This window comes from Balaenoptera ricei, chromosome 13 (assembly GCF_028023285.1).
Source record: "Balaenoptera ricei isolate mBalRic1 chromosome 13, mBalRic1.hap2, whole genome shotgun sequence".
NCBI lineage: Eukaryota > Metazoa > Chordata > Mammalia > Artiodactyla > Balaenopteridae > Balaenoptera > Balaenoptera ricei.
This window is the reverse complement of record NC_082651.1, coordinates 80,463,384-80,490,381: the sequence shown is the minus strand read 5'-3', so window position 1 is coordinate 80,490,381 and position 26,998 is coordinate 80,463,384. Positions and strand designations below refer to the sequence as shown.

The window sequence follows — 26,998 nt, the reverse complement described above, 5'->3', positions numbered from 1 at the left end:
AGAGATAAAACCGACATGACCCCACAGTGGTTTGCCTGGGTGAGGGCAACCTCTGAGAGCTCACCTCCAGGTGGGTAGACCGTGTCACAGGAGCTGTGGCTTGGAGCTTGGTCACTCACGTGCCTTCCCCAATCCTGTAACGTAGCCACAGTGGCAGCTCTAGACATATTATTCCTATAATGGGCTACATTTATCTAATACCTGGATGCTATGAATATTGCTCTTGAGCTGGTCCTCTTCTCCAGCTTTATCCTATTATGTGGCTGCATTATAAACTGCGTTTAATGGGTTTGTTTATGTTTGCATTGTACTGACTTACCAGGGTTTCCAGTTAAGCGTGCTATTCTTACTATTCTGTCATGTAAGGAATGTGGGTAGAAAAAGAAATTGATGTACTTCTTAGGAAGTGGCTTCTTTAGGAGGCTTACCTTTAATGCCCCCATAACACGACCAAGGAATATATCAGTGGTTTCTAAAGAAACTTAATTCTAAGGATGCTGGGGGCCCAGGTGGGTCATGGAGGCTTCCTGGTGTACCATTTGCATACAGCTTGCATCTGATGTTTATGTGTGTTCACAGGCTTTGAGTCCTTCAAGCTAACACGATCCCTTTTGAACCCAGATGGTTTTCGTTTTAATTTGTTGCTCTCTCACTCATTAATGGTAGCCCAGAAATGCAGAGCCAAGGGATAGAGGGAAGTAAGAGGCAGAAAGAGGGCCAGGTGAGAGGGAAATGAGGGCTGTGAGTGACCTTCCATGGGACACCTATTTGGAGATACTGAGTCCAGTTAGCAGTGTGGCCTCCAGAGAGGAGTGAGCCTCTTTGGAGCAGGTTTCCAGGGCTCCCAGCAACTGCCTGATCTTCAGCTTCCCACTCCCATGGCCAACAGACGCAGCCTCAGCAGCTGTCCTTGGGGTGGGGGACACGGGTCTGCTTCTCCCATTTGGCGCCCTTGGCCCGCATTGTGGGGAACATAGATCTGACCTTCTTACATGCGTTCTTGTCTTTGCAGTCCACTCTCTGAGACCTTCTGATATTAAATTTGTGGCAGCCATTGGCAATGTGGAAACTGTGAGTTTGTCAAAGAGGTGGAGGTGGGAGGTATAGGGTTTGGGACTGGTGACCTTCTGAATGAGCTCCTAGTAACCAGGCAGAACGCTTCGTTTGGGGAGAGAAGAGCATTCTCTGAGTTGGAAAACATACTAAAATCTAGGGTTCTGAGTTGATGTTGTTGTTGTCTTAAATGAAATGAATGCCTCCCTTTACATTAGGATGAAGGAACTTTTGGAGTTTCATTAAAAAATCAAACCTAATGATAAATTAAGTCAAAGGTCACACAGAATTTTAAAAGTAATCTCTTAAACTTTCTCTTTATGAGATAAAGAACAAAAATGTCCTTACCTGCATGGTAAATGTTTAAAAATACACTCTTCTTTGCTAATAGGTTGTAAGTGGTATTGTTCTATATGGTCAGGGAACAGAGAAAGAAAGCAATAAGAAGGGAAGGATGGAAAGAGAGGGGAGAGAGGAGGTGAGCAGAAAGAGAAGAGGGTTGGAGAGCAGAGCGGAATTGTCAGTGTGATTCCCCAGTCAGTCCTGGCTTCCCACAGTCCCACCTGCCCTGGTCTCAGCACTGCTGCCCCCCAAGTCCTAGCAGCCCCCAGCCGAACAGACAACTAATCAGGTGTTCTCAGCTCTGCCCTGGGGCCCGGCTGTACCTCCTGCACCAGAACCAGGACTCCCCTGCCTCTGCCCTCCTGTGCCTTCCTCCTGCCTCCACCTACCACGTGTCCTTCCCCGTGTCCTCCCGCGTCCCTGCTGCACTCTGTACCCCCTGCAGCCTCAGCCCCTGCCCCTGGGCCCAGCCGGCCTCCTCGCTGCAAGCCCCGTCCTGCTACCCCACGCACAGCGCCAGCCGTGTGTAAAGGATGGGACTTCACATTAGAAAACTGACCAGGGCCCAGTGAAATCTGCAGCCAGGGCTCCTGCCCTTGTTCTCTTCTACCTGTGATGGTGGTGTTAAAACTGCACATGTGACTGTGCGTGTGTGTGTGTATGAGGGTGAAGGTGGAGGTTTCCCCGTGGGAGGGATGTGAAAGGGGGGATTGGAATAATGAGAAAAGAGGTTTCATGTCACGCAGAGCACACTGACTCCGCCGAGCCTGTGTGTCCCTGCATGCTGATGGCTACATCGCGGAGCCAGGAATGTGTGACACCAGCTGGAGGACTCAAATTCTCCTTCCTTGGGCAGGGAAATTCACTGCAGGGAAATCTCCACCCCAAGTCAGGTTTCTAAAGTTAAACCAATCAACAGTTTCCACTCTCTGGTCCCAGCTCTGAGAGAGTTCTTTCGCTCATGAATTATTCAGCCCCACATCTCCTGCTGTCACTCAGCTCACCCTTTCTCCTCCTGGGAGCCCGAGGCCCAGGGCGCTGGGAGACGGTTTCAGCCCATGACGGTCTCCTAGCCCCGGAATCATTATCATCACACTGACGGGCACCTCCACCTTCAGGGCAAGCCCTGAATGCACAGTTCTTAGGAGGCTACCTTCCTCTGTCTGCCCTGAGAGTCACCTGTCGTGAGCTTAGCCTGGTTTATAAAAGACATCAGGCCAGGGAAAAATAACGGAGGACAGTGAAATGAAAAAGACGGAAGTCTGTAAGGCTGACGCTTTTGTTTCGAGTTCCTGAGGCTTTCCGTCGCCAAGGCCGATCGCTTACTTGTGTCCATTACTAGCACTTGTTTGTCTCATTGCTCTGGACTTCCTTGTCCTCACAGAACGTTAAAGATCAGATTCATCAAAATTATTTTCAAACTAATCACATTGTGATACATGTTCAGTATAAGAAAAAACTCAAAGCACATGTAGATAGCATAAAATATTGAAGATCTCATTCACATCTCCTATTCTCTGGCCTCAACACACGCACACACATACACACACACACTCCAACATATCGGGTGAAAGAGAGAGAGAGAGAGTGTGTGTGTGTGTGTGTGTGTGTGTGTGTGTGTGTGTGTGTAACCTAAATAGGGTTATACTGCAATATACTAGCTGTGACTTTTTTTTCCCCTTGACTAAGAGTCACAGACATTTTCCACGTCAGAGAGGTTATAACGCACTATATCAAATTCCATGAAGCCAGGGCTTGTGTCTCACTTAGTTGTGTGTCTCCAGTACAGGCAGCCAATGAAGAGTGTGGGGAGAAAAATGGCGGCAGCAGGCAAAATGGTGGCATGGGAGTTTGCTGGGTTCGTCCCAGCCTTCCCTCTGTGACCTCTCCCTGAGCTCTTCCCCACTCTCTCCACCTTGTTCCTCTTGTTCTCTCCTTTCCTTCCCCTCACCACCCCCATCCAGCTTTTCTGAGGGAAACCTCTGCTGTCCATCAGGTCCCGTTTGGTTGGGCACAGGCTCTCCCCCTTGCCTCGGCCCCGGAGGCTGGCCTCCCTCAGGACTTCTCCTGTCTGGCATGCTTACGCTCCCTGACTTGCATCTGCGTGTGATTTTCTGTTTAATGTGTTACCTTTCCCTGGAAATTTTCCTTTCAAGCTCCCTCTTATTGAGAAGCAGAGAGGACTCCATCCCAGTTAGAGGAAGGTCATGGTCAGCCTGCCCTCCCAAGAGGGCTCCAGAGGTGTGGCCCAGTTCTACAGACTGAATGGCTGTCACTGGAGCTGGGTTGTTAAGGACAGGCAGGTCCTTTGAAGGGAAGCCACAGCAGGCTGGGTGTTGGTAATGTGGGTACCGCATCACCTGTCAGCACCACAGACACTGTCTTCTAGGAGTCCTGAGAGAGAAAATTGGTGTCAGAACCTGTGAAAATAATACTACTGACGACAGCTAATATGTCCTGGGCACTTTCTATGTGCTGAGCACAATTCCAAGCATCCCTATGTACTGGGCACAATTCCAAGCATCAAAAATTAGTATCGAGCAAGTATTGAGTACTTATGATGTGTCAGGCACTGTTCTAGGTCCAAGGAATATAATCAAGGACAAAACAGACACAAATGCCTGCCCTCATGGCGCTTACATTCTAGGCAAGGGAGACAAACAATACATAAATACATTTTAGATTATGGAAGATCACAATAAAACAATCTATTTTGTTTCTATGTGGGATGTTAACATTCTACAGAGATGCATTTAAGTCCAGGCTCTCCCACCCAGTTTTCTATTCTGAAGAAAACATTTATACCTTTTATTAATCTGAGTTTGAACCAACAAGCTTTGGAGAAAACCTAACCTTCTCTCTTCCCTCCCTGAAAAACGAACATGGGTGGGTTTGGCCTTTTTCTGGATCCAGGGGTTCCCTTTTGTTGGTGGGAGGGGGTGTCTGGCAGGCAGCTGGGGTCTCCCCAGGACGGGATCTGCAGCCATCCCTGGCTGAGCTGCTCACACCTTGCATCTTTTCCAGCCTCCAGACTCAGGGGCGGATGACCTGGAGAAGCAAGAATGGTAATTGTCCTGGAGCCACAGAGCAACAGAGTTGAGAGGAACCTCAGAGCTGATCCGCACTCAACTCCCTGCTTCATTGGCAGGGACACCCGAGGGCCAGGGAGGAGACACCTGCTCCAGGCTCGCTTAGGATCAGGCGGCAGAGGGGGGACCAGAATGCAGCCTCCTGCCTCTGTGGCCAACACTCCCCGCGCCCGGGAATCCCCCGAATAGGGGAAAAAGGGAGGAAAAGTGGGAAAGGCCGAATGTGGGATTCTTGCTTCCTTCCTCCACTCTCCTTGCTCTGCTCTGGAGGAAACTAGCAGGGTTGGACCAGGGTCAGGCTCGTTCAGCACGGGGTCTGCATCCTCTTCCAACTTTGGACCAGACTAACGGGGGCAGGGAAGAGGGTCCAGACCTGCTCACCCCCTTTTGGTGACTCCATTGCCATCTGAGGTGTGTCTCTGTCTCCAGGAAGGATAAACCAGAGCCAGAGCAACTCTAAGCCAACGCTTGTTATGAAAGAGACCACAGCAGTCGGGGGCAAGGGTTGGTAGGCGACAAATGCAGTCTGAGGCTTATATGCTTGCTTCTACTTGCAGGACTGAAAGCAAGGAACCACAGGCGTGCATGGGAGTGGTGACCGGTGAGTTCTGTGTTTTCATGGCCAGAATCCAGATTGTCCCTGCCCCTCCCGACACAGCAGCATTTTGGTTAGTGAAGAGGATGTACCCTATTGGCCACCTCGGGGCGGAGCCTGAGGAAAGGGGGAGGCATTCTGAGAGGACAGATAGGGAGCCAGGGTATGAAAAGACACATTCCCTGAAAAGAGGGCATGAGAAACGTATCTGAGGGTCCCTGAGCAAAGAGACTCCAGGAGACATTGGGATAAGCTTTGGAGACATGGGAAAGGGGTCAGGGGGTGGCTGGACCAGAGTCCTGAGGCTGCTTTTCCCCCCGGGACCCCAGGGCTAGACTTACAGCACTTCATTTGGGAACCTGTCCACCATTCACTGCCTCCACCTCCTAACCCCCCATCACACCAAGGAGAAGACCCAGCTCTAATTTTCAGTTTATTTCATTTTGTAGTAATTCCCTTACTTACAAAATAAATATCTCAGTTGGATTCAGGAAAATGAAATGAGAAGAATGAAAACCAACTGTAATCCTGCTATCTAGACATAATCATTGTTAACATTTTGGCCTTTTTATATATGAATGTGCTTAGGAATATGCTATCTGTAACCTGGTTTTTTTCACTTAATATCAGAGGTCCCTTACAAGTAGATTAAGTCATCCTGGAACCCCTGAGTCCCTTAACGCCGGCTGAAGTAGCCTGGTGGATAGAGTCACCTATGCTTGGTGCTCACAAGTCGAGAGCAGGGACACCGCTTTTCACTCCATAATTAGTGAGGAGACTCGGGCGACAATGCAGACGCTCTACTGAGCAGAGCGTGAGGACGAGTGTGGTAGCTGGTGTCCTGTCAGTCAGCCAGTGAATTTCACCGAGGGCCTGGAATTATGAGGCTCCCTGCAAGGCTAGGGATAAATAAGGTCCTGGTCCTGCCTTCAGCCCTCGCCATCCGGCAGGAGAGGCTGAGGCCTGGTATGCAGCCCTCCAGGATCTGATTGACAGGTGAGAGGATACTGATGGCCCAAGTGGTAAGAGGGTCCCCATCTGCTGCCTGCACAGTGCCAGCTCCCTTCAAAGGCAGCCCCTCTAAAGCCGCCTCCTGGATTCCGTTCCCACAAAGCCCCAGGCACTTGCAGACGGGGGCAAAAAGCAAGGGGGACTGGGGTGGGGCGGCGCCACCTCCCTGCCGTGACACTCTCCCCACTCTGCCCTCGCCTCTCTGGGGAGCATTACGCAGCCTAACTGCTCCTGACAGCACTATTTTTAGCGGTCCTCTGGCTGTCAGCTCTGGGACGAGTTTTCTGCGTGTTCCCCGGAGATCTCCCGCCCTGCTGTCACTCTCAGGAGGAGGGAGGGTGGCGGGAAGGCAGCCTGCCCGGGTCCCTGTCCCAGCACACTCTCCCTAACGAGTCTGTAGCGCAGGACAGTGAAGAGCTTTGGTGTCCGAGAGCTCAGGCTCAGATCCCAGCCACCTCAGGCAGCCCTGAGACCTCGGGGAGCTAGCCTGGCTTCCCCCAGCCTCAGGATTCCTTCACACACACCTGAGTGCTTAGCACGTGGCCTGGCCTAGCACCTGACGAATGCTCATTTTTTTCAGCTCCGTTTACTTCTAGGGGCCTGCCACGAGGTTGACCTCACAGCCCGAGGCAGGTCATGCTTCGGAACAGGGGCAGTGACCCTGGTACCTCACCCCAAAGGGGGTCAGTCTTTACAGGTGACCTCTGCATGCCGAGACCACAGCCTCAAACCAGCTCTCTCTTTAGTCCTTTCAGATGTCATCAGACACTTCAATCCATCTGTCCTGAGGCCCGTCTGCAGCCCTGGGAAGGGAGTGGTACCCCATAACGGTGCTGAGTAAGCTCTTTTCCTGACTCTTTGCAGGGTTGTGCACTCCTGTCAGTCCTGGGTTTCTAGATGGGAGGATTTGGGGTGGGGGGCTGGAAGAGTCAGAGGCTTAAAACTAGAGATCTGTGTTAAAGCCGAAACTTACCTCCTGCACTGATTTTAGTCTGCTTCATGGGCCTAACTTAAAAAATCAGGTCAATGTCTGCCCCCCAGAACCCAGGAGTGGTGTAGTGCAACCTCCCGCTCAGAGAGTGGCATGTGGGCTGAGGCAAGGGGCAAGCTTCCGGCCCTCAACAAAGTTGTATTTAACTGATTTTTCTCTCTGCTTCCCTCCCTCTGTGCAGAGACTTGTGGATTCAGGCAAAAGAGCTGGTGAGGAACATGAAAGAGAACCAGGTAAGAATCCATCCGACTCTGTTGGGGGCCATCTGTGTTTGCTGAGAGGCAATCAGGCAGCTGACGCCCCGGGGTCATCATGCCCTGAACTCGGCAACCAGTGTGGCCTGGGCCCTCCAAGACTGCCTTTCCCCTGGTGATTCTCTGGAGGCCAGTAAAATCCAGGGCCGCTTCTCATGTTCCCAGTATGGTCCTGCCGAAAGTCAGCAGGTGGGCTAAATAACTTCTTGCTCAGCGAGGTGGTTGAGAGCTTGGGTTCCAGAGGGAGACCAGTTTGAGTGTGAATCCTGAATTTCCACCTATTAGCTGTGTGATGCTGGGTAAGGCGCTTAACCTCTCTTAGCCTCAGTTTTCCCACTTACGAAATGGGAGTAATAAAAGGGCCTGCAGCACAGGGCTTAGGGTGGATTCAATGAGGTGTTGGATGTGCCTGGCACAGAGGCAGTGCTCAGTGCAAGCCTGCAGCTGTCATGGTCATGGTCACTGAAGTGGCCATTGCTGACGTTATTAGTTACCATACCCATTTTAGTTCTTGGGTGGAGGCTTCTGTAACATACATGCTGGGGCCCTGGTCCCCACTCTTCTAGCAGATCAGACACTCTTTACTCAGAAACTCACGTATGGGCTTGTAATTAGCCACCTCTAATCTTTTGTGCTCTCCTTATGAACAAGTATCAAATCAAGGCAAGCCTTGCTACCAAGCTGGCTCTAACCAGGGTCTCAGCCTGGACCACTGGAACCAAGGGAAACCACTGTTAAGGCCAGTCACGCATTCATTAAAGAGTTCAGGCGTTCAAGCCAGGTCATTCCAGGTTATACAAGGACAGGGACAATTACAGAAGTGACGCCGTAAAACGTTGGTTTCCTCCTCACAAGAGACTTCCTGAATTTCTGGAATGGTCATAACTTTCTGGAAAATGGCTAGGAGGTCTTGAATCCAATCCTGCAATTTTACAGATGAGGAAACTGAAGTCCCAAAAAGTCTTGTGACCCGTCCGAGTTCACTCAGCAAGTTAAGAGCTAAAATCTGAAGTGCCTCATTCATATCCAATGTTCCTCAAGTACACCATGCTGCCTCTTAAAAAACAGAATTTTATTTTTTGTTCCACATAACACATGTTCATTAGAGAAAGATCAGAAAACACAAACAGAAGAATATTAAAATCATCCTTAAACATGATGCCCAGAGAGAATTACTGTTCCCAACTTGGTGTACATTCCCTTCCACATTTTTTCCAAGCACGTTTATCTGTATATATTTTATAAAATAGGGACGTTACTAGATGTAGAAACTTTTTATAATCTGCTTTTCTCGGTATCATATTTCCCATGACAATAATTATGTTTTCCAGCATCGTTTTTTTTTTGTTTTGTTTTGTTTTTGTTTGTTTCTTTGTTTTTAAACAGAGTAGTTTTAAACATGTCAGATTTTGAGGGTCTTTGTGGGTGAGGTTTGGTGATTTTTTTTTTTTTTTTCAGAAACAGCTAATATCAGAGTAGAAGAGCTCTGTGAGGTTCATGAGCAGGAGCTGAGTTTCTTTTTTTTTTTTTTTTTTTAATTTTTATTTATCTATTTATTTATTTATGGCTGTGTTGGGTCTTCGTTTCTGTGCGAGGGCTTTCTCTAGTTGTGGCGAGCGGGGGCCAATCTTCATCACCGTGCACGGGCCTCTCACTATCACGGCCTCTCTTGTTGCGGAGCACAGGCTGCAGACGCGCAGGCTCAGTAGTTGTGGCTCACGGGCCTAGTTGCTCCGCGGCATGTGGGATCTTCCCAGACCAGGGCTCGAACCCGTGTCCCCTGCATTGGCAGGCAGATTCTCAACCACTGCGCCACCAGGGAAGCCCCCAGCATCGTTTTAACAACTACATGGTGTTTTGTCTTATGAGCATTCCACAACTTACACAGCAGTCCTCTGTTTTAGACATTTATATTGTTTCCAATTTTTGACTCTTATGAACAAGGCTTGGATCGAATGGTAAGCCCTTTAAAAAAAAAAAAAAAAAGGTTTTGATAAATTTTGCCAAATTGCCTTGTAGAGCAGTTTATACCACTTTAAATTCCCACCATATACATCTCCTTTTGGGGAAAAAAAATCCATACATATGGTTTTATGGGGGTGGGTGTATGAAATGGAAAGACATGCAAAGAAAGCAGTTCTTTTGGCTTCAGGTTTCACCACCATCTCTTTTTGATGCTATTGTCCTTTCTTCCAGCAACTTGACTTTCAAAATGACTGGAAGCTCATCAGTGTGTTCTTCAGTAACACTAGCCAGTGTCACCTGTGTCCCTCCGCCCAACAGGTAAACCACAGGCTGGGAGGCAGAGGGATTGCAGGTGCTAGGGTGGGTGCAGCAGGAACTAAACCTGCCTGATGTACATCTGGCAGGCTGGGCCTGATGGCATCTGTTTCAGAGTTAGGGCAGGCAGGCAGGCAGGCAGGCAGGTAGAGAGACAGACAGATACCTAAGGGCTCAAGGAAACATATTGAGGGAGAGGTATTTTTAACTTACCATCCTTACCATTCAGGAAAAGGAAACCATGGTATAGATAAGCTGAGTCAATGATCATTCTGCAACTGAGGAAAATCCGCTTCCTAGTTAAAAAATCATTTTGCCTCTTTTAACTCTGATTTCATTTGAATGCTGAACTTAGGAAATAAAGCAGTACTTTTGATAACACCTCTTGAACTCTAGTTCACCGTGAACTCTAGTTTTAGTGGGAAGTTGTCCAGTTGTTTATTAGGTAGACTATATCTTCCAGGTTCTTTGGCATTGCCAGGAATGGGATATGAAACATGTGACTTTTAAAATATTTATGTGGGTGACTGACTATGACTTAAGTCTTTATTGACAAGTGTCCAGGTTAGGATCAATTGAAAGTGAGAGGGTGGCTTAGAGGCCTAGGCTATGGTGACATAAATGGCACACAGATGACTCTTCTGGAGCCTGAAGCCTGATTGCCACCAAGCTGGCCCTGCCACTTACGGCAGTTCAATTACCTGCCCACTGTCCTTTCAGCAGCCTTCCAGGGCCTCCACCAGGCCATGGCACAGACAAGGGTGAAGTTTCTTGAGATGCTGTCCTCTTCTTTTCTGTGCCCCTCTCCCAAATACGTACTCTTGCCTTCCTCCAAATGCCCCATGACTCCTGCTCCACCACCAAAACCCCCTCCCTTTAGTGATGTTAGGCCCTGGGAGAATGCTGACAGAAGCCCACCTTCCCTGATCAGCTCTTGTTAAACAATATTCCTGCAGATCTCCTGGGTTTGTGGCATATAGATCTTGAAGCTTATTCTACTTCACCTCTGTTTTCTCCCATACCAAGTGAAATTTCCATGCCCTGTTTATTCTCTGCACCACCCCCTGCACTTTGGCCATTACGCACACCAACATTTACTCATGAATTTACACATTCATGCATTGAAATGCTCAAACAAGCATTTAGGCATTGCTGCATTTCTCTGTATATCCACTCATCCATCCATCCATGCATCCATTCATCCATCCATAAGTTATCTGTTCATGCATAAATTCATCCTCTCTTCCTACATGCAGGCACACATTATAGTATTTATGATGAGTTTGTTCATGCTAGCATTTGTTTGATTTTTTAATATTTGAATATATTCATTGATACTTACACTCATTCATGATTTCTTCCATATATTTTATCTTGTGTTCAAGCATTCCTATGTGAATTCTTGCATTCTTTCGTGTATTTATTCCTTCAATACATTACATGCATTCTTGAATACATACATGATGTATTCCTGTGTGCATGTGTCCATTTATGCATTATTTATTTTTATTAAATTTTAGTTACACAAGCAATGCACAGATGCTTTCTTCTTTTAAAAAATGAAACATTATAGTTAAAGCTAAAATACCCTTTAGCCACCACCTCCAATCCTCTCTCTCTTTTTATTTCCAAACTTTTTGCATATCTGTAAATCCCAGTATTCCTTTATGTGTGTGTATATAAGAGAGAGATTTAACATAAATAGTATTATATCGTATGTACTACTGAACAGTTTTTCTTCACTAATCAAGTGTTTTTGAGATCCAGTCATGTTGATACATATGGATTGAGTTTATTCCTGTTACTTGCTAAATAGTATCCCACTGTGTACATTTACTACATTTTATTTCACTGTTTCTGTATTGATGGCCATTTAGGTGTTTCTAGTTTTCCACTAATATAAACAATCTTGTTCATTTACTTGAACATGGTGGTTTTCTAAATACAGTGATTATATTTCATTGTATTCAATTACAATGTAATTTATTATATCTCAGATTATAGATTGAAGTATATTAGTGGGTCAAAAATCAGTTTAAAAGATTACAACCAAAAATTATAAAAAAAGAAATAGACTAGAATCAACTACAAAATATTAGAGTTCATTGCATGTAGTAAGGTAAGTGTTGGTTCGTGATTATTTTTGCTTCATTTATATATAGATATGTGTGTACCGGGTTGTGATGTGAAACATATCTCACACTGTGGGTCATGATCAAAGCAGTTTGAAGAAAGTGCCTTGAGTAGATTCGTAAACATAGAATTGCTGGTCATCAGATACATACACTTTAAGTCTTAAAGGACTGCCTAATTGCCCTCCAAAGGAGCTAAACACCTTCATATTCTAATATCCTGGGACCAATCCCAATATATAAGGGGCTTTTCCACGCCACCAAGCAATTCTCAGACACCGGCTGGGTGTCCTACAATTCAGCTCAATTCTGACACGATCTACCTGGAGACAGCATCAGATCCCACAGGGTAGGAGCTCAGTACCGCAAGACTGTCCCCACCCCCCATTTCAGATGCCAATTCCAAGTCCAAGTTGTCACCTGAGCTTCTGCCCAACTGGCTATAGATTGGAGGTTCCAACAAGCCCCTCCTTGAGTTCAATTAATTTTCTAGAGTGGCTCACAGAACCCAGGGAAACATTTTACTTACTAGGTTCTTGGCTTATTATAAAAGGATATAATTCAGGAACAGCCAGATGGAAGAATGCTTAGTGCAAGGTATGGGGAAAGAGCGAGAAGCTTCCATGCTCTCTCCAGGTGGGCTACTCTCCCAGCACCTCCAGGTGGTCACCAACGGGCAAGCTCTCTGAACCCATCCTTTTGCGCTTTTATGGAGCTTCGTTACGTAGTAGTCAAGATTGACTAAATTGTTGTCCAACGGCAATTGATTCAACTTCCAGCCCCAGGTTGGGTGGCGGTCGTGGGCAGGGGGACTGAAAATTCCAACTCTCTGATCCCAGGGTTGGTTCTCCCGGCAACCAGCCCCCATCCTTAGGTGTAGTCCCAAAGTCACCTCATTAACATAGCAAAATACACTTTTATGCTCTCATCACTTAGGAAATTCCAATGGTTTATGAACTCTGTGCCATAAAAGGGGACAAAGACCAAATATATACCTCGTATTACAAATCACAATATCACATATTCTCATCAGTGTCTGAGCACACCCATTCCCTGCAACCTTTCCAACACTTGTTGTTATCAAAGCTAATGATTTTTTGTCAGTATGTGAAATTCCCTCAGGATCTAGTCATGTTGATACATATGGATTAGGTTTATTCACACTTAGAACCTCACACTTCTAATTGGTTGTAAACATATGACAAATGTTCATGCTTCACTCCTGATTTCTAAATGACTACATACCAGTGACTTAATCTCTGTAAACTGAACTCACTGTAGCAATGTTTACTAGCATCCACTCAAATTCCCACTGTATTGCATTTTTCCTTCCGTCTTGATTTTCCTTTTGCACAAAGACCACCAAGGCTTTGGAGCCTAGAATAAATCCCACCTCCACTTCCATTTCCCCCAAAGGACATTGTGGCTCATGGTTCTGGCTCCCAGCCTCCTTGGCCTGGGCGGGCTGGTTCCTCCCTTCACTCCTGCACTCTTGCTTCTGCAGCCCAGACCCACCCCTCACCTCCTAGTCGTCCTGGTGGTGCTTCTGGCCACAGCTAACCGGGATCCCCCATCTGAGAAGCCCTTACACAGCACTTTTGCATCCCCAAAGCACATCCCAGGCATGGCCTCTCCCTCAGGGGTTGTTCTGCAGAGTCCCAGGGGCCGGAGGAGGTGCTCTGAGACTGTGGGCTCCAGGCTTCCACCCGACCTCACAGAGCAGCTCTGCCTTTAACTGTGGCACACATATGTCAGGTTTCCTGAAATAGTTCATATGAGAAAAAGGTATTTTATTGTTAAGAAGAAATGTTAAACTCCGGTCCTGCCCTACTTAGGACCTGGAATTTTCCTTCCCTAAGAGACCTTTGGGCTCCTTTCATGGGGAATAGACAAGGGCTTGTGTCCACACTTTGTTCTTTAGGGATTTCTTAAGACCAAAGTCATAGGAGAGTAAGACCAGGAACCATTCATTAGGCAGTGATGGTGCTTCTTCAGGGCTGCTATGGTGGATGCAGCAATTCAAAGGCAGGTGCTTCAGAGGTAACTGGTAACCTGGCTCATAGCAGTGACACAGGGATGCTTTTAGGGTCTGGACTCTTGCTTACTGCTCTCCAGTTAAAGTCTAGTTATATGGAGTAAGAACAAAATTGCAAGAAGAGAAAAAATAAGGAAAAGAAAAACAAAAACAAAGCCTGACACTGCAAAAATTTGTAACTGAATCAAGTTTGTTTGCCCCGTGCATGACAGGCCAAATGCTGGGACACCGAGGTTTGCAGAAAGAAAGGATTTATTCACCAGGCAGCCAAGTGAGGTGATGCGAGAGCAAATCCCAAATCCACCTCTGGATATTTATGAGATAAAGAAACAGGGCAGTCCAAGGCGTGGGGAATGCGGGGGATAGGTGATTGGAGAGAAGAAAAAGGTGAGGTAATCGTTCTGAGCAGGTGCAACTAAGCTACATGTTTCTTCAAGGGACACATGCTTCTTCATGGGATGCATGTTCAGAAAATGGTAGTGTTAGCATGTTCTGAAGGTGGAGTTCTGGGCCCTCTGACCTCAGACGGTCACTGATGGGACACTCAACACACGCCCAGTTGGAGGTCTCAACCAGTCTTATCCAGTTGGAGCTCGAGCCAGTGAACAGCTGACTGCAAGTTCCTGAAACACAACTTGGGCAAACACCTTATTGTTTAGGCTATGGAATGCTTGGAGGACATGCAAGTTTTTATAAAAACAATTAAAGGGAGCTTGATCAGTGAAGGCATGTTACAGTTCACTATTTATTAAGCAAGTTGTAGTTTAAGGTATCTAATGGATGACAACATTTGGTTTCAAAAATATACCCATTTATTCATTGCAGATGCCTTTAGAAACAGGTGTCAACATTTTGGAGGACATGCTGGCAGTATGACTCAAGAAACCTAAAAGTGTTTGTGTCTTTTGACTGAATAATCTTACTTCTTGGAATAAATCCCAGATAAATAACTTGGTAGAAAAAGTTAAGTCTGGTTGCAGGCACATGTTTGATAACAGAGCATTCTTCTGATTCTGGGGGCAAAATATGGAAATGTGTAAGTTCTTTTGAAGAAATAAGCTTTTTCCTGACTTCGAGTTATGGAGGAGTTTATCATGTGTGACCTTATAGGCAAGGGACATTTTATAGGAGCAGCATGTCTTCCACTAAGGAACAGGGACAGTTGGTGCGCCAAGTACAACCATTCAATACCTGGAAAGCCTAGGTGGGCCCTGATTCACTCTGTAGCAGTGAATCGGCACCTTGACTAAGAGGTTTCTAAATCAGGGTTTGCAGTCCGAGGAGACCCATACAGGGATTCCCCGAGGGAAGAGGGATGCCCTGAATATGATACAGGCAGTGAGGACCTTTCTAGACAAAGTTCCTATGACTCTTAAGAAGGGAAAGTGTGATGCTTAATGTCATGCTTAGGGAGAGAAAAAATGAGACAGAAGCTTTATTGCTGGCTATGGCAGCAGAGTGGGCTGGACTGGCTTCCAGAGGACAGCCTCGCACCAAAGCAGGGACACAGGAGCGGGAGGCTGCCCTCCACGCAGTCCCAGCCCGACTGATTGGCAGCTGTCTCCAGAGTCACCGCCTGTGTCCCCCCCCCCCCCCCAGGAAACAGAACAGCTGCTAGGCCTGCTTGTCTTCCTGTCTGAGCCAGGTCGCCTCAGGGGACAGCAGGTTTGCAGGCAGCTTAGGAATCTGTCTTGTTGCAAAGTTTATTTTTGTTTTGTTTTGTTTTTACACTGAAAAGGTAAACCAGGGTCGTTTTTTGAAGTGCTCTCATTTGTTTATTTTCATTACCTGCAAGGAATTGGGTGGGAAGAAGGTGTCTTTAAATACTCAGTGACAGGAGCCCTTTTCTTAGGGCAGATGTGAGTGCCATCTGATAGGGTCTGATAAGAATGCCATGTGGAAGTTTTGAGGTTCATCTGGGTCCTTAAATCCAAGCGTTCCCCCTTTGGACCTGATTTTCTTCAGATCAAAGTAATTCCATCAGTCTTTGGGAATAAATCTGGTCTCATATCCCTCATGTGAGCTTTAGAATTGCCTTGACCTTGGGTTTGCCCTTCCCTGACACGGAACTTCTCATTTGGGAGAGTTTACTTTTTACCTGGCGGGTGATGTGTTGGGGAAGTCAGAGAATGGACAAAAAATCCCAGGAAGCTCTGGGAACTCTACACTGGTGTGTGGGAAACTGGGGTCTAGATGGGGCTTTTGTTACAATCATCTCTGTCGAGGGGGGATGGGGGGTTGGGGAGGGGAAGGGACAGGCCAGCGTGAGCCTGGGCATCTTTGCCCCATGTCCCCCGTCCCCAGCCACACTCAGAACATTTCTCCTTCCACAGCAAAGACACGTGGCGAGCAGCATGGACCAGCTGACGAGAATGCTGGACCATCTGTACCAGGAGGTGAGGTTGGCAACTCCCTCAGCCTGGTGGGACCACGCACCCGGGGCTCCCTCACGGGCACCTGCAGCAGCCGGGAGAAGCTGCCCTTCCGTGGGTTGGTGGGATAGGTTCTGGTTTCTTTCAAATGGACTCCACCGGGATGGGGAAATGGACTCCCAGGAGGGAGACCAAGACCCCAGGGAAAGGGAAGGCTCTGGAGTACTTTTGATGAAAACACGGGTCACAGATCGAGCTCTTCACTCTTGCAAAGGATATTACTAAGAGGGCCCCCTGGGGAGGAGGGAGGATACAGCCCTGTTCCTCCCTGGGGTCTCTGTGACCCGCTCTTTCCTGAGGCCCGGTTGACTGTGTCTGGGGCAGTGATGGCCTGGAGCCTGGAGGGACCTTGAGAACTCTCAAGGCTTCCCTAAGTGCCTAGGGTGAGCACTGCAGGTCCTGGAAATCCCAGGGGAGCTCTGGGTTCTCACCTCCCCCGTCTTTCCCTAGGGAGGAAGAGGGTCCACAGTCCCATTACCACTGGGTCTTGCTGCCCTGTGTTGGGGAGGTGCCCTGCCCACCGTGAGGGGCGGTGAATGACACATTTCTGGATGGCACAGCCGACAGGGCTGACAGCTTTGAACTGACCCCAACCAACCATGTCCCAAAGGGCCTGCCTGTTTAACCAAGAAGAGTCCCGTCGCGCTCAACCAGACTCCAAACTAGGCTCAAACCAGAGGTTCCAGAGAGGCCGCAGGGCAGCGACAGCGACTTTGCAAATGCTCATCTTGCCCCTCGTATCCCCCTAGGTCCCCAAAGCATTTGTGAACCTGGTGGATCTCTCCGAGGCTCTGAGGGGCTCGCCCTGGCATCAGGGGACTCCGCTCAGGTAAAAAGGGAAGTGAAAAGGGACCAGCATTTGTTGACTGGTGCCACGCACCAGGCACTGCGTGGGGCACTTCACATGCATCAACTGATCCAAGGGGTGGAGTTGGAGAGAGACAAAGCGACGTGTGTGAGATCACACAGCCAGCGGGGGCAGAGTCAGGCTGCAGAAGGGGCCCTCTGCTGCATTGTTTTGGGGACTGAGTTAAAGGACGAAATATGCAGCCTGGTTGACTAGTGACAGGTGCCCTACCCCCACCAGAGTGACTTGAGAGTTTAAAAAACAGCTTGGGCAAAACAGCTATAAGCCAAGAAGTGTTACTTCCAGAAATTGGAAAGACAATTTAGCCTAATTGTATTTTATTTTCACACAACTTGATACCCATGTATTTCTGAGATTTTTTTCAGAGAATTTAAACTTTCTGAACCCAGATCCTGAGATTTCTGGCTTGGCATGTGGAAAAGAAGTTCACGTGGATAAAGTCAGGGCAGGGGCGTTGTAGGTGGTGGCAATGGAAAGGAGAGGACAGTGCAGAGAGGATAGGGGGGTTTGAAGAGGAAGAAAGGCGAAGGAAGGGCTCAGAGTAGGGGAAGGGAGAACAGGAGATGGGTTTCTGGGGGAGGAGCAGTGAGGGAAGCGGTGTATCAGGAGATAAAGTGGGAGGGAGCATCTCCATAACGTACCCTTTTTTCTCTCCAACGTGTGCTTCCTTCCTTCCTTCCTTCCTTCTCCTGGGCCGTCTGAGACTTCCAGCTTCCCCTTCCCCTGCTCCCAAAGCAACTTCCAGTGCCCCCAGCCCCACCTTCCTCCAAGAGGGAGTCTAAACGGCCCCACGCGGCACCCACGCTCACTTCCGGCTTGTTTTAACCTGCAGTCCCACGGCCGAGCCCTGCAGGTGTTCAGGGGAGACCTCGCGGCTGTCCAAGGTTGTGACCCAGTGGGCCTACCAGGTGAGCCCACTCTGGGACACTGCCTGTTGGCTCACAGGGGCAGGTGGTCATGAGAACAGGGATGGTGGGAACAATTAGGGTGCACGTTTGCTGATGTAGGACCCCCCCCCCCCCCAGCTGAAGTCAGAACTGAGAGTCAGGAGCGAAAGACGGCAGCTGCTCTTGGGTCACTTCCAGGTGCTGACTTGATTTTCCTGCATGTAAAGTGGGAACTGCCGTACTGGTTGGGGGAGGGGGAGTGGATGGAAGTGGAGGGTGGTGGTGGTACCTACGGTAGAAGATGCTGAAGAATTTTGCAGATCATTCCGAGGTGCTTTTGGTCATCGTCACCCCTTCTGCCACTGCGTCTGTGGCTGGTAGGCTGCTTTGCCTGGACTAGGCTTATGCCCCAGCCTGTAGCCCGGACTACGGTCTGGCTCCTGAAGGTGTGCGTCTAGTTTACAGGAGAGACCCCAAGACAGTGTGGGTGGCTCAGTGGAAGCCTCCATCCCCACCAGCAAACAGTGCAAAGCGCGGTTCCCGCTGACATGCGTTAACATGATGATTTTTATTTAAGAAGAAGTTTTGTATAAGAAGCTTTCTATATGAAGCTGTATGTCATTTCTCTTGCTTTGGAAGTGACATTTTTTGAGTGGTTAATAGCACATCCCTCTACAGAACTCAGCCCTTGAAGAGAGAGTGGGGACCCTAGCTACATACTGGGCTGGCGTATACTTCTTGAGCTCCCAGAGAATAGTTCTCAGGTCTTACCTGATGCTGGACTTCAGAGGAAAATGAAAACCTGATTTAGTTAATCAAAGGGCCCTGAGGTGTGAGATGAGAGGGAGCTTCCAAATAGCATGTGATTCAGAATAGCATGGGTGGGTGATTCTGACTGGGGGGCTGCTGGGAGCTCCCTGGTGTGAGGATGGGGCAGGCTGAGCCTCGCTGGTGCTCCTTTCTTCAGGAAACCTGGGAACAGCTCCTGGCCTCCAGCAAGTACAATGAGCAGGAGTCCTTCGCAGTGGTCTTCCAGCCTTTCTTCTACGAGAGAGCCCTGCCGCCACCCTCGGTGAGTGAGGGCCTGGCCCACACCCTCTCCCTCCCCTGCCCTCTCCTCCGCAGATGCCCCAACCCAGTTGAGCTTCACCGAGCCCAGGATGTGTAGTCTCAGGGGGAAATGCGGCAGTGTTCTCTTATACTTTTTGGACAACTTCCCCGTGGGGTTGGATAGCCCCGTGAGGAACGTTCCGAGAGGCAGAGCTGCCCAGAGGTAAAGAGCACGGACTCCAGCCAGACGGCTTCTGGCTTTGGAATGGGCCGGCTGTGTGACCTTGGGCAAGTTGTTTGAACTCTCTGTGCTTTGGTTCCTCATCTGTGAAATCAGGGCCGTTATTCACATTCCGTCTGCTAAGGTGGTTGTCAGGATGATTAAATACATGTGAGGAACTTAGAGCAGCACCTGGTTCTTGGAAGCCCGCAGTTATGTCTCAGCTATGGTGACTATTCAGGATGGAATTTCCAGGCACCACACTGCACTTCTCCCTCTGCAGGCTCCTCCACATCTATCCCTGCAAGGGAGGGTAGTTTGAGTTGTTTCCTCACCCAGGTCACTGGGCAAACGCCCCTCACCCCTGGGGGGCCGTGCAGACCACAAGCACTGTGGTGGGTGCACACGTGCTCAGCTCAGCAAGGTCTCTGACGCCTCTGGGGCTGCAGCACTGGACATCTGGGACAGCCCCTCCCTCCAGGCTCCTGGCTCCTGCTACTGGAGTCATTGTGTCCCTCCAGGACTTCAATGATGTTTAAATAGTGGTTTAATAGGAGGAGGAATATTAGTTCCCGTCCCCCCCTCCTACTCAGACCATACCTGAATCACTTCCCTGTCACCTGCTCCTTCTGCTGTTTAGTTCAGTATGTACAATCCCACAACGATGCGGAGCAGCCAGACGTGTGACGTGCCCCTACAGGCCCTCACCTCCGAGCCCTGACCCCAGACAGCAGTTCTATAAGTTCCCGCCATTATTGATGGGGAGGGACTGAGAGATAGAATCTGGGTGCGTCAAGACCCCCATCTCTGCCGGGAGAGCTTCAGAGTGTGCGGCAGGGCTGTCCCATCCCCGGGGGCTCACGGGGCTTCTCATCTGGTTCTCTTTCAGGGGGAGCGACCACTCCAGGATCCCACCGTCCTCGCCTTGACTCTCTGGAACAGAATGGTGAGTGGCTGGGAGTCCCGGGGCGCTGCCCTGCCAGCCTGGGGTTTAGTCTATGGAAGGAGGAGCAGGGCCTCTGCCGTCGTGCCCCGTCTGCTCACCGCTCTGATGGAGGGGTTGAAGGACACCAGCAGGACCCCAGGATGATGATTCTGGGCCATCGGGGGCCCCTCCCACATCCAGTGACAGCCCATCTGGGACCACCTGGGAGTTTCACCTCCTCTTCCCGGAAGCTGGGCTGCAGCCCTGACAGTGAGCAGGGCTCCCTGGGCAGCCTCGGTCCTGCTTTTTCTGGACGCAGGAACGTTTCCTTGGCATCTGTCTGGGAGACTTCACTTGGGGTGGGGCACTAGGCAGCAGGCTCACGTAGCAACCTGGTCCAGCTCTCCCTCATTTTACACTTAAGTTTCCAATGCCCAGGGTGGTGCCTGGGGTGAGTGTGGAGTGATGAAGACCTGGGTTCAAAGCTCTCACAAGCTGTGTGAACTTAGGGTCTCAGCTCCCTTTCTGCAAAACCCCTGAGCCAACACATGGAGAGTGTATAGCTCCCTCCCGGCCCACAGTGAGTATTCACCATGGGTGGCCCTTCTTACTCTGACTGTGACGGGCTTTCCCCAGACTCTGAAGGTCCCCCAGGGCTGTCTGGGATTAGTCAGTGGATGGAATGTTCCGTCAAAACTTTGAACCTCTCCAGAGCACCAGACAGAGACCTGACTTTGCCATTTATTTCTTTCCCATCCAAACTATCCTAGAATTCCAGTGACAGAAACTTGGTTTTCTTCTTCCTTGCATTAGAAAAATTTCTCTCCATCTCCTTAAACTGAGGTGCTGTGCGGAGTCCTATGAGCAGCTGTAGTTGGGTGTGCGGTAGCCAGTAAGACAGCAGGGAGGGCAGGGGCCAGCCCAGGCAGCCCGGATTGATGGAGTCACGCTAGCCTTCGGAGAAGGCATTTGATTTCTTTGAACGAGGACCCTTGTTGGTGGGTCTGACCCCTGAGCGGTCAGGCCCCAGAAAACCACTTTGCTGCTGATCTCCTGTGAAGGGCCGAGGAAAGGAACCTGACCAGCCCTGCACAGGCCTCCCTCCCTCCACCCTCTCTCTGGGGGAGGAGGGCTGATTCTTCCAGCTCAGCCAAACCTCTCTCCTCCTCTGTTACCCTTCTCCCAAGCAACAAAAGAAAGCCTAGAGGGTGTCTGCCCTATGCTGGGTCCGAGGAAGATACAGGAGACACACCAAATGGCCTAGCGAATAGCTGGAAGGGCACAGCAGGAACAAGGTCATGCCCTGGACAGAGCACCCAAAAGGGATATGGGCAAGAGGCCAGGACAGCCCCACGAGGGTGGGATTGGAATTGGCTTTGTCGGCATGGGTTGGGGGGAGATATGTCAGAGGAGGTGGGGCTGGCATTCCCAGGCAAGAGGAGCCGTGTGAACAGAATAAAATGCACTAGCAAGGGGTGGTGGGAGAGGAACGGGATAAGGAGGCCCCACGAATGAGTGAAGTGCCCTGTGCAATCAGACAGGCACATGGCATGCACAGCGTCCTGAAACCCACTCGAGGGTGAGGATGGGCAGGTGCCCAGAGGGGAACAGAAGGTCTCACACTCAAGGCCAAAGGACTGGGACCCAGTAGGTGTCCCAGGGGCTTTGGGGAGGAGGCGGCTTTCCTAGGTGGGCAGTTACCTGCCCAACCAACCAGCAGTCATTTCCCAGGGAGAGGCCTTGAGGTCCCTGTAGCCGAGCCAGCGAGGAGGGAAGCGTGTCCCCTGGCTTCCTCTCGGGCAAAGTGCCAGACCATCCCATGGCTCCCGAGTGAGCACAGCTGCCAGAACACATGGACGGCTCCTGCAGGCCCGGGTTAATTTATGAGAAATTACGAAGGTAACAGGTTAGGGAAAAGGGCACTGGGTAAGGAGCCAGAAAACCTGGGTTCTGAGTCCAGCTGTGCTTTTGGTTGTTTCTTGAGATGAGTCATGTGCTCTTTCTGGGACCCATTTTCTCTGTTTGCCAGCCTCAGAGGACCTTGGAAAATATAGGAGCAGTTCACCCTTGGGTTCCCTCCTGTGTCCTCCCAGGGACATGGGGAGGCCGGGAGCCTCCCTGCCTCCACCTCTGTGTGCCTCTGTGGTGTTGTGTTTAACTGCGACTACAGAGGTAAAAGCCAGCTATGTCCGTCATGCCCACATTTGCAGACACACAAGAGCCCCGAGTGAGGGACACCCTCTTACATGGGGAGCAGAGAGGGGCCAGCAGAATCGCTGTGACCAGAGGGGCCCAGCTTCTACCGCTTCTCTCCTTGGCCTCGACCTAGGACACAGCGATGGTGGCGACCCTGCAGGGCCACACAGTGTCTGCTCCCCGGGCTAAGTCCCGAGGTTCGTGTAAGCTCTGAGAGCCAGTGAAGGAGAAAACCCCACACACCCGCACGCAGTCATCGTGAGCGGCCCTGCTTCGGAAACACACCTGGCTGCATGAGCCACCCAGACGGAAGCAGAGCTCCTGGCGCAAAGCGGAGGAGGATTTTGTGTTTGGGACGTAATTCAGTCCCTGGGCCCTTCCTGCCTCCTCAATAACTTCTGATAATTCTTATGTAACAGTAGTGTTGATGAGACCCACCTGTGGGGACTCAATTACCAGGTCCAGCAGTCACGGCCCCCCACCTTATGCCCAGCCCTGCACTAGCGCCAGAGCCGCAGGGCAAGGCGAGAAGGGCTGACAGTCAAGCGGGACTCTTGAGAGCGTGTCTAAGGTCATCCCCCCACCCCTGCCACACTCCAGTTCATCTCGGGGGCAGGGAAGCTGTGCAGAAGAGATGCAAGCAATTAAAGGGCTGAAAAGTGGAGCGAGAGCCCAAGACCAGAGTCCCCAGGGTGTGTGTGGGTGTGTGCAGTGCAGGGTGGTGGATGGAGGGACACGCAAAGGGTCATTTGATATTGCCGAGTCATTTCCCATCCTGAGCATGGAGGGTCAGAGCGTGTGTGAAGGGGATTAATGGCAGCAGGAAGGATGTAGGTGACAAAGAGACATTTAGGACAAGGTTCTTAGTGCAAATGGGTTTATTGGGAAAACCTATGAGTTTTCCTTTGGAGTCCTTAAAAAATTAGGTTCTGTTATATCCATTCGACTAAAATTATCACAACGTGGCTTTCTCAACATTTCTTTCCAGATTCTATTATTGATTAAATTCTTGAAAGATTGGAGAAGAGACGTCAGGCCACTTCGACATTGGGCCACCGACTCAGGCCCACTGAACACTCCCTTTCAGAGCGGCCCTGAAAGTTCTGGGTTGGAATCCCATACTTAGGAGTGTCCACCATCAGAATAAAACTGAAAGGAGATGGGGAGTGCAGTTCCTCCTCCAGCCCCTGAGCAAAAGGTTGCCACTCCTTTTACAGAAGGTTAATTACACCCTCTTATCTGACCCTGTCCGTTTGGGTGAAGGAAGGTTACCTGAGAAGGGTAAAGTTCTTTCCCTGCTTCTTGTTTGCTGGGCACGGATGCCGGGATAAGATATTGCTGAGGAATCTAAAAGGCTCGTGGAAGATGGCAGAGCCCGTGACTGAGCCAGATAGGGGAGGCTCCATCCTGTAGCCTCCTGCCTCTTTTGTCCCCCGTCAAGGTCTGTGGGAAGGAAGCGGAGGGGAGAGGAGGGACCGGGTGCCCTAGGAGCCCAGCTCCTGCGGGCAGCAGGGCTGGCAGCAAACATGAGGTCCCCAAACAGTAGAAGACGGTGCGTGCAAGAGAAAAATCTGTGATCTCTCAAAGCCACTGTATTTTTCTGTTAAGTGTTTACAAATGTATAACTAACATTTAAAAATAACAGAAGAAACTTAAAATCCTTGCTCCATTGAATTCTCCAACTGCCTTCATTTTTTGATCTTCCCTCCAAGGCTTTTACCTGAGCCGATCCTCTGCTGCTTTCTCTGGCGGGTACACCATACACTTCTTGTTTATCTTGTTAGGTAGGCTTCAGTTATCATTTAAGTAGCTGCCTCTATCAGCCACTGGTACCACTATCACTGTTCCTGAATTGCTAGACACTCTAGTTGTTAACGTGGCGCCGTGCTATGTCCCATGTCACTGTACCTCTGTGTCCCAGGTAAAGACATGGGGCTTGCCAGGTGACAGAGGGTTTCATTCATTCCCTGCTGGTTTACACGAGAGCCATTTATTTGCCCTTCCTTCCCATTCCTACTCTCCTCCCTGAGGGAAATTTAATCAGGGAGCTGGCCAGCAGCAGGGCAGCAAGGAGGGGGATGCGACATCAAGCTGAATAACTGGCTCCTGGGTGATCAGGTAGCCGGTGACCCTATGAGAGCGATTCGGTTGAATCTGGACATCCATGTCCTTGTGTCAGCTCAACCTCCCTGGTGTTCAGTTTCCCCTGTAACAGGAGGGGCGGGCTGGGAATCAGTGCTTCCTCTCCCGCAGTGGGCCTCAACTTGAGCATGCGTGTCAGAATCCCTGGAGGGCTTGATAAAGCACAGGGAGCTGGACCCCACCCCAGAGTTGGGGGCTGGGATTTTGCCATTTCTAACGTGTTCCCAGGTGCTGCTGACGCTGCCCGCCCAGGGTCACACTCTGAGAAGCACTGAGCTAATGAGCCTTTCTCAGTGGTACCCTAGGATGCTGCCACCTGTGTAAGACTTTTCTGTCCTAAACATCACCTTCTTTTCTAGATGGAGCCAGCAGGACAGAAAGATGAGCCATTCAGTGCAAAAGAGAGAAGGCCAGTGAAATGTCCCTCTCAGGTAGGCAAGGACTGGAGGGGGCGGGGGGGGGCGGCATCTCCTGCTGAGTTGGGGAGAAAGGTGGGGTCACCAAGCAGGGGGCTTTGCTGCGAAGTGGGTCTTACCTGGTTGAGACATTAGCCCATGAGAGTCTCGGGTCTGTTCTTCTGGGCCTGGGCACACCTAAGGTTTGTACCTGTGGGTGAGGAGAGCTGTTTTGACAGAACTGAGGCCCCTTCCGTGCTTGTAGAGGGCATAGGAACAAAGCCACAGCTCACTTGGCCCCAAGTGCTAAGATGGGTATCTTAAATATGTGCCTAATATATAGTAGGTATAGAATTAATGTTGCTGAGTAAATTAATGAAAAAATAACTGAATGTAAATGAATAGAATTCTTTTTTATCACTTAATGCTAGTCAAATTTTGGCTTTCTTGATGAATTGGTAAGTTTTTGTTACTAGGCTGTAAGAACTGTATAATTCACCCTCTTTTCCTCTTTGCCTTGGCTCTCAGGAAACTTAAGATTAGGTTCTCTTTTCATGGAAATATACCTACTTTGCCTGTTGGCATGATCCTCGGGTAGAGAGCAAAAGATGCTGACTACTGCAAATGGGAAATTTCAAAATGTTAATGAGCTCCTTCAGGGAACTAATGGTCAGGGAACTAATGGTCAGTACAGAGAAGAAAAGCCAGAGAATGTTTCTCTCATCATTTGAAGGATGGTATGAATGTTTCAGATTGGCCAAAGGCATTGCTGGGTGATAAAAGTTGATGATTATAGGATACAGATTTCTGGATCATGGTTCCAACGCATCACCTTTCTCTGCAGGAGAATCCCTATCTGTTCACCTACAGGAACAGCAACTATCTGCCCAGGTTGCTAAAATCCCAGGCGAAGTCTGAGGTATGGAGAGGTTTTTCTGTGGTTGACAAACATGCAAATGAAACAGGGGCGGTAGCTTGCTGAGTCTTTTGAAGCTTCCAGGGCAGTTCTTGTGTTCTGGACCCCCATGGGTAGGTTGGAGAAGAGTGAAGGAGCACATGTGTGGTTGTCCCCTTGGTGCTTGAAGCAGGGCTGCCCTCCAGCTCCGTCTTTAAAACGGCCTCAGCAACCAGCATCCCAGGCTTCACGGGGTGTGTTGGGGGGCTCAGCACTAGCTGTTCCCCGTCTATTTTGATGTGAGACAAGAATTTCAGGCCCTCCCCAAATCTCTGACAAGTCCTTTAAAACTCATCTGAGCCCTTAATCTGAAGAGAAAGTCCAGAAAAGGCAGAGAAATGGGGTGAAGTCTGAAAGCTGTCAGCATGGAGACCAGAAGGCCTCAGCTGTGGGCCACACCTTAGGCGCCACCTCACACTCACGTCCTGCTTATGACTTATCTCATGAGTCTTTTTCTGATACTTCCCGTCAAGATTAGATAGGGCACTCCACACTCCTCTGAGGATGCAAGAAACGCTTGAAGGTTGTCCTCCTTCTCAGAGGACTGGGGACCAATATGGGTTGAGACGAATTTGGTGGTGGTCCCAGCACCACTCCTGCCTCCCTATTGGATAAAAGAGCGTGCGATTTACTCCCAGTGGTGTAGGCAAAGCTGATGGCCTGGGCCTGCACCACAAAGCCCAAGAGATACAGCGTAAAAGACTTGATTTATCAGCTTGTCCCATGCTTTCTAACTAATATCACAGCAGTAAGGATACATCTGAGAGGCAACATGGTGCTGTGAGTTGTGAGAGCTGGCTCTGGGTTCAAATCCAGACTCTTGCACTTACTGGCTCTGTGTCAGGGGGACTTACCCTCTCTGTGCCTTAGTTTTCCAAATCTGGGAAATGGTGATGGTCATAGTCATACCTAATAGAGTTATTAAATTGTAATAAGTTATTCAGTATAAGGCACATATAACAGTATCTGGCATGCCATGAGTTTTATAGAAGAGGGAGCAATGCATATCTTCAGGATACATTTACTGAATACCAGCTGTGTACCATTAGGATGCAAGCTCCATGAGGGCAGGGGCTCAGAGCAGGTACCTAGTCACCATTAGCCGAATAACTAAACGGGTGGGTGGGTGGGTGGGTGGATGGGGAC

At 49.5% G+C, this 26,998-nt stretch overlaps 1 protein-coding gene across 1 annotated transcript in view; it reads left to right on the top strand.

Moving 5' to 3' along the window:
• PLB1 (phospholipase B1) overlaps positions 1-26,998 on the top strand; it is a 122,769-nt gene that overhangs the window by 22,350 nt on the left and 73,421 nt on the right. Inside the window, exons 4-16 of the mRNA XM_059942613.1 lie at positions 1,013-1,071; positions 4,420-4,460; positions 5,042-5,085; positions 6,837-6,927; positions 7,263-7,314; positions 9,532-9,618; positions 16,116-16,178; positions 16,964-17,043; positions 17,915-17,990; positions 18,937-19,041; positions 20,129-20,185; positions 24,862-24,933; positions 25,742-25,816. Coding sequence (XP_059798596.1) covers positions 1,013-1,071; positions 4,420-4,460; positions 5,042-5,085; positions 6,837-6,927; positions 7,263-7,314; positions 9,532-9,618; positions 16,116-16,178; positions 16,964-17,043; positions 17,915-17,990; positions 18,937-19,041; positions 20,129-20,185; positions 24,862-24,933; positions 25,742-25,816 — 902 coding nt within the window. The remainder of the gene's footprint in view (positions 1-1,012; positions 1,072-4,419; positions 4,461-5,041; positions 5,086-6,836; positions 6,928-7,262; positions 7,315-9,531; positions 9,619-16,115; positions 16,179-16,963; positions 17,044-17,914; positions 17,991-18,936; positions 19,042-20,128; positions 20,186-24,861; positions 24,934-25,741; positions 25,817-26,998) is intronic.